Below are 14,157 nucleotides of genomic sequence, written 5' to 3'. Positions count from 1 at the left end.
CAGCAGGAAGAGAGACTGGGCTGTTCCTTCACTCAAGTGGAATTCTTCCTCCTTTTGTGAGCAGTCTGCAAAATCTGAAGCTCTCACCAGTTACCATAAAAGGTGCTACAGGGGCTGTGTTCCATTTTCTGAGCTAACGAGTACACAATTTTTGGATAGGATGAATCTGTATTTTCAAGATCACGAAAGTAGTCTCACAGCTTTGTATGGGTTGGTTCAATCAAGATCCCTTCTGCCAATTGTGATTTTTGTACCCTTGTATTAGGAGTGGGCACTGAAAACTCCTTCCAACTTCTATTGTAGAGTTGGGAACAATTTTTCTTTTAAGTCACCCTCTCCACATGCATTTATGCTGTCCACTGGAGAGGAGTGTTTCCACTGTTTTGTGTGGGATCTCAGTTTCAGAGTGGATTTCTGTCTGTAGGCCTGGGCAAAGCACTGAGCCCAGATGTGAGACTTGCCAGCCTCACCACACAAACTGTGCAAGGAGAAAACATAAGTGCTCTAAACCCAAAAAATTTAAATATTTTCTCTGTCTTGCCAGACTATCCCAAGGGAGCTATTGGGCACATTGTTCATACAGAGAAAGGCATTCTAGCTGTTGAAAAAAATAAAATTTTGATTCCTCCTCTTTGGAGTAAAACATTCTGCTGGGGATTTGAGGACTTCACCTGCTGCTTTGGCACCTATGGATCTGAGAAGGTAAATAAGAAAAACTCTAAGAATTCAAGAAATGAGTTATATGTTGTGGTCTTTGACTGGTTTGGGCACCCATTTCAGAGGCTGTTGGGGAGCTGATTTCAGAGGATGCTGTACAGGACATTCTCACAGTCAGCTTTCTTGAAGAATCTCAAGTTGGATATCCAAGATAGTGTAAAATTATTTTAAACTGTTCAAAAACATGACATTTGCCTCTAAATTATCTCAAGTTTTCCATCTAGTGATTGTGTTGTCCATAGGTCATAAGGACGACACAGGGTCTCCTGGTCACTGATTAGAAATTTCATTGTACAGAAATTTCTGCTGGAATTAAGGCAGAACCATCTGTCAATGCCCCTCGGACTCTAGCACAGCCCAGTGCATTCATTCAAAATAATGAAGTTAATACTCTTAATTCTTTGCTGTTAAAAATAAATGGTCTATATCATCACACTGCTTGTTAGGGCACTTGACAGATCTAGTTTCTTCCTCTGCCATAAATACACTGATTTTTGGATGTATTTGGGGCAATGCTACACAAAGAATTCTGGGTTAGCTTAGTTGCCAGAATAGCATAACAGTAATCTTCAGCAAGATACTGACTTGAATATTTGTGCAAGTGGCATTCATTATGTTTTTACAGACATACCCAAAGTCAATGGAAATGAAAAAGCCATGAGATATATTTTAGTTTCTGCTCCCTGTCTAATAAAATCAGTGCTTAGCAGTTCATAGTGTTGCTGCAGGCATCAATTATTCAGTTTGTCACTCCAAAACTCAGGGTGATGCTGAGCATAGGGAGTGTGATTGCACAGTCATTGTGAGTAACAGTTGGGAGTCCAACTTGAATTTTCTCTGGGTCAGCAGTGCCAGTGGACCTGAGCTTATAAAAAACTTTAGTCCTTCTTGTAAGCAGGTAAAGGTTTGTTCTGTCTGTGGTAGGGGATTTGTAGCTGTGCCATCCAACTCCACCAGAATCACTGGCACCAGAGTGTTGTCCCAGTTGTATGGGGGAGAGCTAATGCAGATTGTGCAGGAGGATGCTTGTGCTGTGATTGTAGCAGTGTGTAATAGACCTGACACTGCTTTAGACTGATTTGGATGCTCCTAACAGAGCACAGAATGGAATTTAATGCTTTGTCTTTTGGCTTTTCAATCCAAATAAGGGAGGATTTGAGGACCTGGCAGCAACTCTGTTGGCAGTGGCTGTCACAGCCTGAGACTTCTTTTTAATCTACCTGGAATGTTTGCCTTCTTTACAATATGGTTGGCAGAATGAGCTTTCCTGAAGTTGTGTAGGAAGTGTGGCACAAAAGGAATCGGGACCCAGATCTCCCAAGACATGAGATACTGAGCTTTGTTCAGCATTCCTGTTTGGTCCCTGGAAGATGGCACAGCTGCATGCAGCCACAGCCTGTGCAGGTCCACATGTTCACAGCTGGGCTCACACAGAGACTGGTTATGATGAGCTTTTCTTTCTTAGATTTAAAATATGGAGGGTCAGTTTTGAAATTTGAATCTGTCATTTGGTAATAATAAATACATAGTATCACCCAATGAGAATTTGACTTAAAGATGCTTTCTTGTACAGAATGTGACTACATTTGAGTGCATGGCAGACTGGGGAAAGTGCCTCTGTGCAGTGTGTCCTTCAGCGACTACCATCATCACATCTGGAACAAGCTCAGTTGTGTGCGTCTGGGAATTCTCCCTGGTCAAGGACAAAGTGAAATGTCTAAAGTTGAGACAGGTAAGTCCTGTGGCTTTTCTGCTATGGAAACTTGATGAAACCCAGAAGATAAGGTTTTTATCTCTCAGATGATTGTCAGAAGAATCACCTTTGTTGAATAAGAAGGCAGGAAAAAGGCAGTAATAAGCATGTGACATGTGACAGCCTGCATCAGGGCAGGAGCTGATTAAATGCCTTATACCAACAGCTCATAGCTATGAGTGCCACTTGGTGGATTTTTTCCCTTTAGTAGCATTTTCAAAGTCCATCATGATAAAAGAAATAATGAAGAAAGGCATATTTTCCTCTCTTGAAGTGCAGCCCTTGGGTTATTTTCAGAAACAAGTATCACCTAGAGGTGCTTATAATTTGTTCTGGGCTGCTACAGCAATGGACAGGATCTCTAAAATATCCTGCAAACTTAACTGGTGGAGATGAAGCCTCAGCCAGGCAAAGTTCTTGATTCTTTTTTTCTCAGCCTGAATTCAGAACATAAAAGGTTTATCTGTCACTGTGTGAGGGAGGGCTGCATCCAATAAGAATGCTATATTTTTTGTCCTCATTATCCAAAGCCTTGAAGTGGTTGTTGATTTAGGGCTCATCTATAGTCACCAACCACCTGTATACACGCTATTTCATTTACAAAATTGAATTCTCATGCAAGATTTGCGTGGTCCAACTATGATGAGTTCTCAGCTTTACAAGTAGAACTAGAGTACACCACTATCATATCTGGAAGGTAGCATGGGGCCATTCTTCCCTAAAGAAAGCAAGATACTCTTGATTAAAAATCTCTGCTACTTTTAGGCAGACAAAGGGTTCATTGATCACCAAGGTCTCCAAGTGTTAGAAGCTTCTTCTGTTTGTTTGCTCTGGAGGGGTATTCAGATAGTTCAGTGCTCTTCCTAACTTAAGCCAAAACATATTTTATTTATCATTAAATGAAGTGAAAACTTTATTGTCTGCTGGAATGCCAGAGAAGTATTTAGATCTTCATTTACCAGAAATTCCTGTTGGAATTTGTGTTGAAATTAGCAGTGGAAACTGTTTTAGAGCAGCCTCTCTTTTGAGGTTTATGATGTTAAACGCTGTAGAAGACAGAAATATGAGACAAGATCTAATGACCTTTTAATTCAGCTGGTTATTATTCCAAAGGAGGACATGAATATAGAAATGGAAGAAATAGCAGTAGAGAAAATCATAAGCAATAATTTTCATCAGCATCTAAACAATACCAGTTAGGGGGTCAGTCTGAGTTTTCAGACAACCAAAGATGCTGTCTTTTATCTCTATTATAATGTCTTTCTCTTTAACAATCTAAAATCAGCTTTGCTGATGTGTTCCACTGTGATTAATTTGGTATTACCCAAAATCCACAAAGTGGTATGAGATCATGCAATTACAAATTTTGTATTTTTTCCTTTACTTTGCCAGCGGAGGGTTTTTTTTTTTCCTTTTTATGACTGTCTGGACTGGATGTAAACTTGAACTATGGTTCTAAATGTCTTCCAGTGAATTACTTTCTGCTTTCCTGTAATTCACTGTTTCATGGTGGCTGCTTTTTCTGCTGAACAAAAAAATTTCCTGAGAGAGTGAGCTTTGCTTAAGAACAGCTTATGTGCTATAAAGTGGATGCTATTCACTTACCAGCTGTCTCATGGGACTGACACATTCTGGTTTGGAATGTAGTAAAGTACAGAAACTATATTTCTGCAGAAAAAGTAGCTTTTGCCTCTCTAGTGGGATCTGCTTGCACAGTTTTGTGGAACACTAAAGATTGAGCATAATTGCCTCAGTATTGATCCATGCAATTTACTAGCAGAGGGATCTGTGCAATCCCATCACCAGAATTTCTGGGCCAAACAAAACACTTGAGCAAGGTGTTCCCTCTGCCTCACAGACCTCTCAGGAAGGTGTGGAGCATATCTGCAGTGTGTCTGTGTCCTTGTCAGCCAGTTAAGTTGAATGGTCAAACTTGGTTTAAGTTTTCATGGACTAAACATCCTTGCAGTGATCCTTGCATCCTTCTTTTTTGTCTTTTGATATTTGTTAAAATACCTTGGAGACAGGTCTCGAGATCTTTATGCAAATGTGCTGCAGGATATTTCCCATTAAGGAAAAATTGGTCAATCTTTGCAGAGTGATAATGAAAATATGTAGGGAGTCAAAAGCATGAGACGTTTTTTCATGAATGTGTATTGAGACTGCTGGGTTGAAGCTGATACTGTATTGTGTGCAGGTCTATCCGTCTCTTCCACGCTCAGCTTGTATTTAAATTGTTTCACTGCCAAGTAGGATCTTCATGGGTTAAAATAAAAGGGAAAAAATATTTTAGTGAAACTTGTGAAGGAGCTTAGCTTGGCTTGATTTGGCAGTTTGGATGCTTTCACACTGGATATGTTTTATGCTTTGGAGAAAGGAGAGGAAATTTTGAGCCCTTGAATCTGCCTTGTCCCAGCCCTTTTTGCAGCAGTATTGTGCAGTTCTCAAGTGTAGGCACTTGATTATGCCCAGTCCTTTGTAAAAACATGTTCCACAGCCAGTCCAAAGCTATCACTGAGTCTTCTTTCCCATGCTTAGGTGAGAGTGTTTCTGACTTCTGAAAACCACAGTTAGAGACCTAATTTTGTGCCAGTATTTATAGTTGACAGTTCTTGTGAATGGAATATATCCCAGGCTGAAAGTCATCCCTCACAGTTGTGTGTCACCTTCAGTAATATAGAGCCTGCTGCAGCTCAGCTTCTTCACCAGTGGATTGATGTTTGATTGCTGTTGTCCTGGTGACCTTGGCAAGCAGCAGCACATGTTAGCCAGCAAGAGTTCAGTCTCACACTCACATGCTGGGAAAGAGGGCAAGGTGTGTCCAGAAAAGCCATCTGCTATATGTGGCTCCCCTGCCTCAAGCTGAACTGAGACAGAATCTAGAAATGTGCTAATAATGTCATAAAAAGAAAGCAAGCAAGCAATAGGCATTTCCTATGAAAACCAAAAAATGAAACCGATGGGTCTGATTTTTCACAGTAAGGCAGCTAAAAAAGAGCCCTGAAAGGCTTTTTAGGAAAGCTGTGAAGAACTTTTTCTCTGTTGCTCTACAGGTTTTACTGTCATTTACTGTGGTTATGTAGCAGAAGTGTACACTGCAGTCACTTGAGAGCATTGCATAAAAGAATTGTTAGCAGCATACTTCAATCCATGCCTTCTCTCTGTGCTGTTAAATTGCCTAAAGCATGTTTCTTTTTAAAAGAAAATATTTAAATAAAGCTAAGTTTAACTGGGCACTCCTTATGTCTCTGAACCTGTAAAACAACAGCAACAATACAATATTGTGTAATGATGAAAGAGAAAGGCATTCCTACATGGCTTTAAAGCAAGAATTCTCCATAAATGCTGTTTCTCCTCTTAACCAGTATTAGAAATGTATTAGTACTTGTTTAGATACACAGAAAAATAGGACTCAGAAGGTTACTGAATTGCATCTTGATAAATTGTATTTCAAAAAGTTTTTTAAATATTGAGAAATTTCCAAGCATAAATATTAGTTAAAACTGCATGGACTGAAGTGAAAAATGATTTTTTTTTTCTTGCTGAGCACAAAGCACTGTCTTTGAGTCTGAAGAGTAGGCCGGGGGCCTGAATCATTGTGTAATTTGGGCAAGTCATATCATCTCTTGGACCCTCAGCTTTCTTCAACTATGAGTTGAGGACAAGGATGCTTCTCTGTAATATCGTTTGGTATTTTCCCCTCATTCCCTCTTCAGTTCTCCAAAGAATGACTAGGTTGCTTGCTCTTACTAAGCAAATGAGGTATTCCCTAGTAAATCAGCCACCGTGTGCTGTGGTTTATTGGTTGGTTTTTCCCCACCAGGCTTTGTATGGACACACTCAGGCAGTGACCTGCCTTGCTGCATCTGTAACCTACAGCATCTTTGTGAGCGGGTCTGATGACAGAACGTGCATCATCTGGGACCTGAACCAGCTGACGTTCATAAAGCAGCTTCCTGCCCACGAGGAGAGCCTCCGTTCTGTTGCCATCAACAATTCAACAGTAAGATCTTCATTTATCATCTTTCTTCTGATGCATCCATGAACATTTCATGATAATGTAATGGGTGCTTTTCCCAACATAAAAACATCCTGAGAGTCTGATACATTGATTTTTTTTTTCTTTCTACTGAGATTGCTAATAGTGTTCTTAATGATGAGAGGCAAGCACTAAAAGCAACATCTTAGACTGAGTAGCTAAGTAGCTAAGAAGCATCTGTGGATAGATAGATAGCAGGATTAAACAACTTTTAGTTTATGGAGCATGAAGCATTACCCTAGTACCTCCTGGATTTGGCTCACCCATAACCTTGCTGCCCCTGTTATTTCATTAATTTCTCCTGACATTCATGCAGCAGAGCCACATCTGAGCTGCACATTCATGCAGCTGAGACATGTTAGACTGCAGTCTGCCAGCTCAGGTGACAGCTGCCTTACACTTTTGCAGTGATATGTTGGATTTTTCCTTTCCTTTCTACTCCCAGGTGCAGGGAGAGCTCCTGATAGCAGTGGGTATAAATCTGTTGAGATCTGTGCCTGGCCAGAATTTCATGCATGTTGATAGGAAAATATTCTGTATTGGATTTTACTGTAAACACACTGGATGAGATTTTTATTCTCGCAACCTTTTACCTCCCAGAAATGTTACTTTCATATTTGGGTTTGGTTTTTTTTTCTCTCTGCTAATATACTAGAACAGGATTTCAGCTGCTCAGGCAAGTCAAGGTTGAATCCAGTCCTGGATATTGTACAAAAGCAAAATTGAGTTCATAGCAGTAAGAAACCAGGCAGATATTCTCTACTTGGTCTGTGCCAAAACAGTCATCTCCTATCAGAGCTTTATTAACCATGCAGTCTGATGGCTGGCAATTTGAGGGTGGGAATTAAGTTGTCTGTTCAGTGCCAGCTCAGCCCCCGGCCCTAGCAGTCCTGGTCAGTGTAAAGTGGCCAGTGGCCTCAGCAGGCCAGCTCAGAATATCTTGCTGGTCTCTTGTGAAGTGAGCTGAAGCAGTGCCAAGCATTCAGAAATGAAGGGAGGGCTGGCACAGAGCTGCTGGAGATCCCAAGGGAACAGAGTTCTGTGCATTCTGCACCAGCCAGTACAGCAGCCTTTTCAGGTATCTGCTCTCCCAGAACTGTCCAAAAATGAGACAGTCTGTGCCAGGAACAGTCTGGTGACTGATCCAAATGACTGCTTTCCACTTTATTGGAGAGCAAATGGTTAAGCTGTTTGGACAATAGTATATCAAAAGGTTCATTTAATAGAGGAAAAACTTTAGAAAAGTATGACTGAAGCTTCAAGGGAAAAAATAGGTCCATATCTTGTGGATTAAAAAATTCTTTTTGACATGAGCAAAACAGAACACTTAATTCTGAAATATAATTTTTGTTTAATTCTTCTCTATATATTTACGTAAAGCTACATGAAAATAGAAACAGTGTTTCCATTGTGCTATGGTGTTTTGAATGACACAAAATTACATGATTGCTACCAAGGGTTTTTTCCTGAAAAATTCAGAATGGTTCAAAGCAAAGTTTTGAAGAAAAACACCCCGTGAAATAAGAACCCTATGTTGCTCTTCATTATATGATTGTTGGAGTTGCTTGAACATCTAGAAGTTCCATCTATAGATCCAAACCCCATGGTATTTGTGTAGTGTAGACACAAAATAAGAACTGTCCTGAAAAGTTCATAAACTAAGGAGGATTGTAAAAGCGTGCTGTAATTATTTCAGTTAGTTTTGAATCCCTGATCCAGACCTGAAAAGCATTGTAGATTATTGCCAAATGCCTGGGCATCATGTACTCTCATGCAGATAAGGTAGCCGAAATTTAATCTCTTGAATTATTGCCAGCTCTGTTTTGAACATGCTGTCTTTTTTTTTTTATCGCCAGAATTCTGCCCAGCAGTGTAAAGAGACCTGGCCCCAAATGAGGCAGGGGTGAAGTAAGGTGTTAGTTGACTTAAACCAGATGCATGCTGCTAATTTAAGGCAACACTGTCCTTTCTCAGAATCAGATGACTTTGCTGTTGAGGTTCTATTTAGCTGATTCTTACTATGGATCAAGAGTTGAAAAGTCATGTAGCACTTCAATTAATAACTTGATCAAAATGCACTTTTGATTAGATCATTTGCAGTTGCAGCATTGACTCTTGGTTCTTCGTGTTTCCCTGAAGACTAACCTGTGTATTTGCTCCTTATAAGCAGCCTCTGGTAAGGCTGCACCTGCATGGAGTGGAGGGGAGAGGTGCAAAGGATGTTTTCTGCATCACAAGTGCAGGTCACTGGATGCAGAGCTGGTCATTGGTCAAATGCAGAACACGGTGCAGAAATGCGATGACAGTGAACTCCCTGTGAGGGGCAGAGGAGGATTGTGGAATCACCAAAGGCTTCGTAGCTAAGCAGGTGAACACCACGACCTCGTTTCAGGGAATGCTTATTTGTAAAACTTATAAGAGCACTAGTTCTGACCCACAACCTGTGCTAGGCACTGCTTGTGCACAGCCCCTGTCCCTGATGGTAGCTGGGTCAGACTGTCAGTCTGCTTCTTTTACTAAAAACCTGGATTTTATGGGAAACAGGGAACATTTCATTAAATATTTTCATTTAAAAATGTGGGGAAAAAACCCCACCTTTTTCTGCATTATCTTGCTAAATCTGAGACAGTTGTTTCAGGTTTCTGTCATGTAAAAGTGTCAGAATTTTTCATGGAAAAAGAAAAGTAATTTTTACTTTGTCTGGTGTACATCTTCCACCCAGTAGAAAAAACAATGGTCAGAATTTACATCAGAGCAGTTCAGCACTTTCTAATCAGCATTTAAAAGTTATGAGGAGGATGAGTGTGGGACTCAGAGACATTGCCTCTTGCTGTGTTCCAGGGTGACATTGTGTCTTGTGCGGGATCTCACGTGTACCTGTGGACAGTCAATGGGCAGCTCCTGGCAAGCACCAGCACTGCCTGCAGCCCCAGCTGCCACGTCGCCTGCTGCTGCTTCGCTGAAGTGATGGACTGGGACACACGCAGCATCATCATCACAGGAAGCACAGATGGAGTGGTGAGGGTAGGTGGATGGGAGAGAGGAAAAGGAATCCTGATTCGTTGTAGACCGGACATAGAGTTTTTTATTTTAAATGAAGGGACAGAGCTACTAACAGCCCCTGCCACTTTCTTAAAAGTGCAGCAGAGGGCAGAAAATGAAAATCACAGTAAAATATTGGCTTCCTATCAACTTTTATCCTCCTGACAAGAGGACTTCTTGCCATACAGGGAGAATTTTGATAATGTTCTGGGGTGATTCTGAAAGCAAAAATTCTATCGCTCCTTAGAAACGTTTGAATATGGTTTCTGAGAGTTCACAGCTCAGTATATTAACACCTACTTTCTCATGAGTAGGAATTCACAGCTGATTCTGCCTCCCATATGGTAGGTGAACTTCCTGGGTTACTGGGATTTTTGATAGCATGTCAGCCTTGTGACCCCACCAGCTCCCTGAATACATTCCTCTGGTGTGACACCCTGCAGCACGGTGACAGACCGGGAGACAGCTGTGACATCCTGGTGTTAGAAGTCCAATTCCCAGCCCCTTGCTGGGAAGCAGGAGCTGAATCTTTCTCTCATTGTTATAATCCATGCTTTTTCCATGTTTACCCCCTCACTGGCACAGCTGTGGAAGATGAAATACAGCAGTACCCCAGAGCAAGGTGCTGGGCTGAGAGCGCAGAGCGGTGTGATGGAAGAGCTGGACAGCACAGGTATGACCACAGCGTGGGCTGGAGCTGCACTGGGACCCAGTGCTGCAGGCTTGGTTGGTGGTGAGGAGGAAGAGGGGGTGTGAGCACCGTGGTGTGAAGGGGAGCTGGTGTGGGCAACTGGCGCAATCTTTCTGTGACCAGCAACAGTGGTGGGTGGCAACAGAGAGCACACCTGAGCCAGCCATCTCATGGGCACACCTGGATGAAGCTGAAGGCTTTTAGGCTCTCCCATGAGTTCTGTCAACCTCAGAAGAACTTTCTGCATTGAACCTATAAACCAATGGCTGGAAATAGTCCTGGCTCCAGAAAGTCCACTGCCTTGGTACCTCTGCTGATGGTCTGTACTAAAGAATCCTGGCATCATGGCAGAGTGGGCAGTGCCAGATCCTGATCTGGGATGGAACAAAGAAATTTGCTGTCTTTGCCACCTTAAAAGAAGTCAGAGGTCCTTCAAACTGGTGGGAGGCCAGCAGCAGCCCCTAGTGCTTGGAGCTGTTTATTCCAGGCTGTGTGCAGCTGGAAGTTCTCACAGAGCTGAGGTTAATGAGACGGTGGGACTATGGTGCTGACTGGAACTAAAAACAACTCAAGCTCACTTCTCTGTTCTAACAAATACAGGAGCTGAAACCTGTCAGAAAGCTTTAAAGGCACAACCTAAATAGCATAGCTTGTTCTTTTCCCGGCGCTTTTTCTAAGAGAAAGGAATTGTGGTGTTATTATGTATAATTTACTCCACTTACTTGCTGTGGTCCTCATTACAGACATTCTCTATTACTTCAATTTTAGGCACGCAATTTGCATAAATATAGAGCTATAAATGTAACATCTACAAAAAACCCAAAGATATTATACAGTAATTGGGCATTACCACAGAGATCTTCAGAAGTGCTGCTCATGGAACTTGGCATCAGCATTGCTTAGATTGCTATGTGAAGATATTTCCAATATGCTTCTGTATGTTTAATGGCCTAACCAGATGCTTATCAAACCTTTTGTCATGCCTCAGAGTAGCCAGAGCCAGATGCTTCTAGGAAAGGTGTAAGAACACCTGAGATAGTCTGGCTGTGGTAACTTCATATTTGTTTTTGTTCTCATCTCTAATTGAAGATTGTTTTGTCAATAAGTCAAAGCAAAAAACTTAACATTCTTTCCAAAATCCTTGTGATATTCTGTAGTCATTTTGTGGATTCTCTTTACCTATAGAAAAGTCTCCTTTGATTTAAGAATTTCTGAAGTTCTTGTCTATAACTTCCCATGGCAGGTCTTCCCAGACATAATTCCAAATGCATGTTTTTTAACAGACTGATATTTTAGCTATTTGTAAAATGTATATCTTAAGCAGTTCTCCAAATGAGGACTTAAAAGCCATCCATGGGAGCACAGCAGAACATTATTGTTTGGGGTTTTTGTCCAAGAGGACTGTAAAAGATTTGTGCCCACCCCAGGTATCCAGTGATGTGTAAAGACAACACCTGTTTGCACATGAGCATAAGGCTGTGTGTTTTCAGATGGATACAGGAACAGTATTCTTTAATAAAGAGTTGAAAGGTGTAATCAAAGCAGGGTCATACTCCCTTAACCTATTCAGATGACTACAGAATTATTTTAAATGACCAAATATTCCCACATCTCATTCTGTGCATTAAAGAAAATAAAATTAATACAAAACACAGTCATTAGAAAGACCAGAGTAACTGTGATTGAGTTATGTTGTTAGGTGTGTGTATGTATGTGTGTGTATGTGAAATGTCCGCAGCATTTAATTATTGGTTCTGTTATGAGCAGATTTAGATAAGTTGATAATAGTAGGGCTTTATGTAATTTCTTTTTACTAGGCAATTATAGGCTGTATTATATCCTGGCAGCAAAGTATTGTGGGGCATCTTATTAAGCACAGAGCCAGTGAAAACTGATGAACAATTTTGCTGAACTAGGCATGCAATTTAGAAAGCAATAATACACAAATCCAATTTAGCACACAATTGATACTGCCGCACGTCAGCACATGTAACTATCATAGCCACAAATTAAATTGGGATGGGCCTATTTTGCAACAGCACAGGCCAAGATTAAATATATTTGTTCTCAACTTAACAACTTGCTGACCGTAAATAATAACAATCTTATCCGTGCTGCCCCCTAGACGCTTTCTAAATATTTATTTTTAAACCACACAACAGGTAACAAGTGTGGAAAACATCTTGTTCTCTGTCGGGAGCTGAACCCCATCGTTGCCCTGACTGGCAGGGCGAGCAGGACGAGCCCGGCGGTGACAGCGCTGGCCGTGTCCAGGTAGGGCCACTGCCCAGCAGAGGGGCCCCGGGGCTGGGCTCCTGCTATTCCCTCTGTTTGGGGCTTTTGAGAGTTCAGCTGGACCTCTTGTAGCCAAAAGCAGCCCCTGAAGGAGCTAGCCTGGCTAGGTGCATTAATGAATGATGTTGGGGGAGTCATTGGATAGGTAGGAGACAAGCCAGGAGCAATAGCAGGTTTTGGTCAGAATAGTTGCAGAACTTAGTAGCTGCTACACCATCTCTGCAACATGGAAATAACTCCTATCTTAGGAGCTGCTGGAGATACTACCTCCTTAAAATGTGAACAGGAAGTTTTTGGCCAAAGGACAACTTTGTTGTCCAACTCCTCTCAGTTTGCACAGCCAGCAGTATTTTAGTTTACTCAAGCCCCACCCGCAGTCATCTGGCTGTAATATTTGCTGTTATCTCCTACTCCAGAATGTTATGATGTACTGAAAAAAACTTATTGTCTCTTTCTCAGAAAGTGTTGCAATTTTGACAGTTGATAAAATGTTCCTGCATTCTGCATGCTCAGCTTTAGAGCAGTTAGTGTGATGTTGATGTGCATTGAAAGGGGGAACGTTCAGGGTGAGGGTTACTTTCATTAGTGTTGGTGGCATGCATGCAGCAGGGATTTCATTGGCTGAAGCCAGGACAGGGTGCTAACAAGTCTGAATTCTGAATCTGGACAGCAGATTATTTAACATCCATAGAATCTCAGAGAAGGGTAAGAGCTTCTGATCTGGTTAAGTTGTCCCCAACTCACCCACTGAACTCTAGGAAATTTTGGATCCAATTCTAAGCTCAATCTTTGAACTACCAAACTCTGAATATTTTCTAACATGGGTTTTCAATTTTAATTTTAAGATAGTGTACAGCTCTGAATATTGTATCCTCCTAATTGCTGCACATACAGAAAAAGCCTTGATCCTATTTGTGTCTTCTTCTTAAACATGGATTTCTTTTCTTTTTCTCTCTTTCTCAAGAAATTCCTCCAAGCTCCTAGTTGGTGATGACTGGGGAAGAATCTACTGCTGGTCTGTAGATGGGTAGGAAGAAACAGTCAAGATTTCTTGGTTTTTCAACCCTTTGGATGGAGAGAAGATTTATCTTTCAGAGCATGAGAGAAGCAGAGAAACTGGAAGCCTCTGGCTGGGGACTGAATCTTAAGGGAGTTGTTGAACTGACCCTGCAGTCAAGCATAATTTAAATTAGACACTGGACCCCAAATTTGTGAGAGAAACTGACAGATATGCACATAGACAATGAGATTTTTGTAGTGTCTTGGGAAAACTTTTGTATTTAAAATGTTATTTTAGATACTGAATTTGACATAATACATTGTATTTCACAAATATTATTTAGCAAATAAAACTGCCTTGATTATGCCAAAGAGCAGTGTAGCTTAATAATAACATATTGTATTTTTAATATAATGAGATAAAAAATACTTGGGCTTCAAACAGGTAAATGAGTATGTCCCAGTAATTTTGTTCTTCACTGACATGCAAGAATATTAATATCTCCATTCTTACTCTTCCCCTCTCCCTGAATTTGCATAAAAATGTATGCATGCCTTTTGAAAAGCTATTTTGTTTGCAAAGTGAGGTTTGGAATTCCCAGCCTGATGCTGGTGCCTTTA

General features: G+C 41.1%; 1 protein-coding gene across 1 annotated transcript in view; it reads left to right on the top strand.

Annotated features, from left to right (window-relative positions):
* Positions 1–13,769, top strand: part of WDFY4 (WDFY family member 4) — a 108,381-nt gene extending 94,612 nt beyond the window's left edge. The window contains 8 exon segments of the mRNA XM_031062490.1: positions 1–102; positions 545–702; positions 2,291–2,449; positions 6,294–6,473; positions 9,351–9,533; positions 10,137–10,224; positions 12,405–12,516; positions 13,502–13,769. The exon segment at positions 1–102 is cut by the window's left edge and continues 7 nt beyond it. Of these exon segments, the coding sequence (XP_030918350.1) occupies positions 1–102; positions 545–702; positions 2,291–2,449; positions 6,294–6,473; positions 9,351–9,533; positions 10,137–10,224; positions 12,405–12,516; positions 13,502–13,568 (1,049 nt within the window). The 3' untranslated portion in view covers positions 13,569–13,769.
* The last annotated feature ends 388 nt before the right edge of the window (positions 13,770–14,157 follow it).

This window comes from Geospiza fortis, unplaced genomic scaffold, assembly GCF_000277835.1.
Source record: "Geospiza fortis unplaced genomic scaffold, GeoFor_1.0 scaffold130, whole genome shotgun sequence".
In the NCBI taxonomy this organism is placed as follows: domain Eukaryota; kingdom Metazoa; phylum Chordata; class Aves; order Passeriformes; family Thraupidae; genus Geospiza; species Geospiza fortis.
This window is presented reverse-complemented; position numbering and strand designations above follow the sequence as displayed.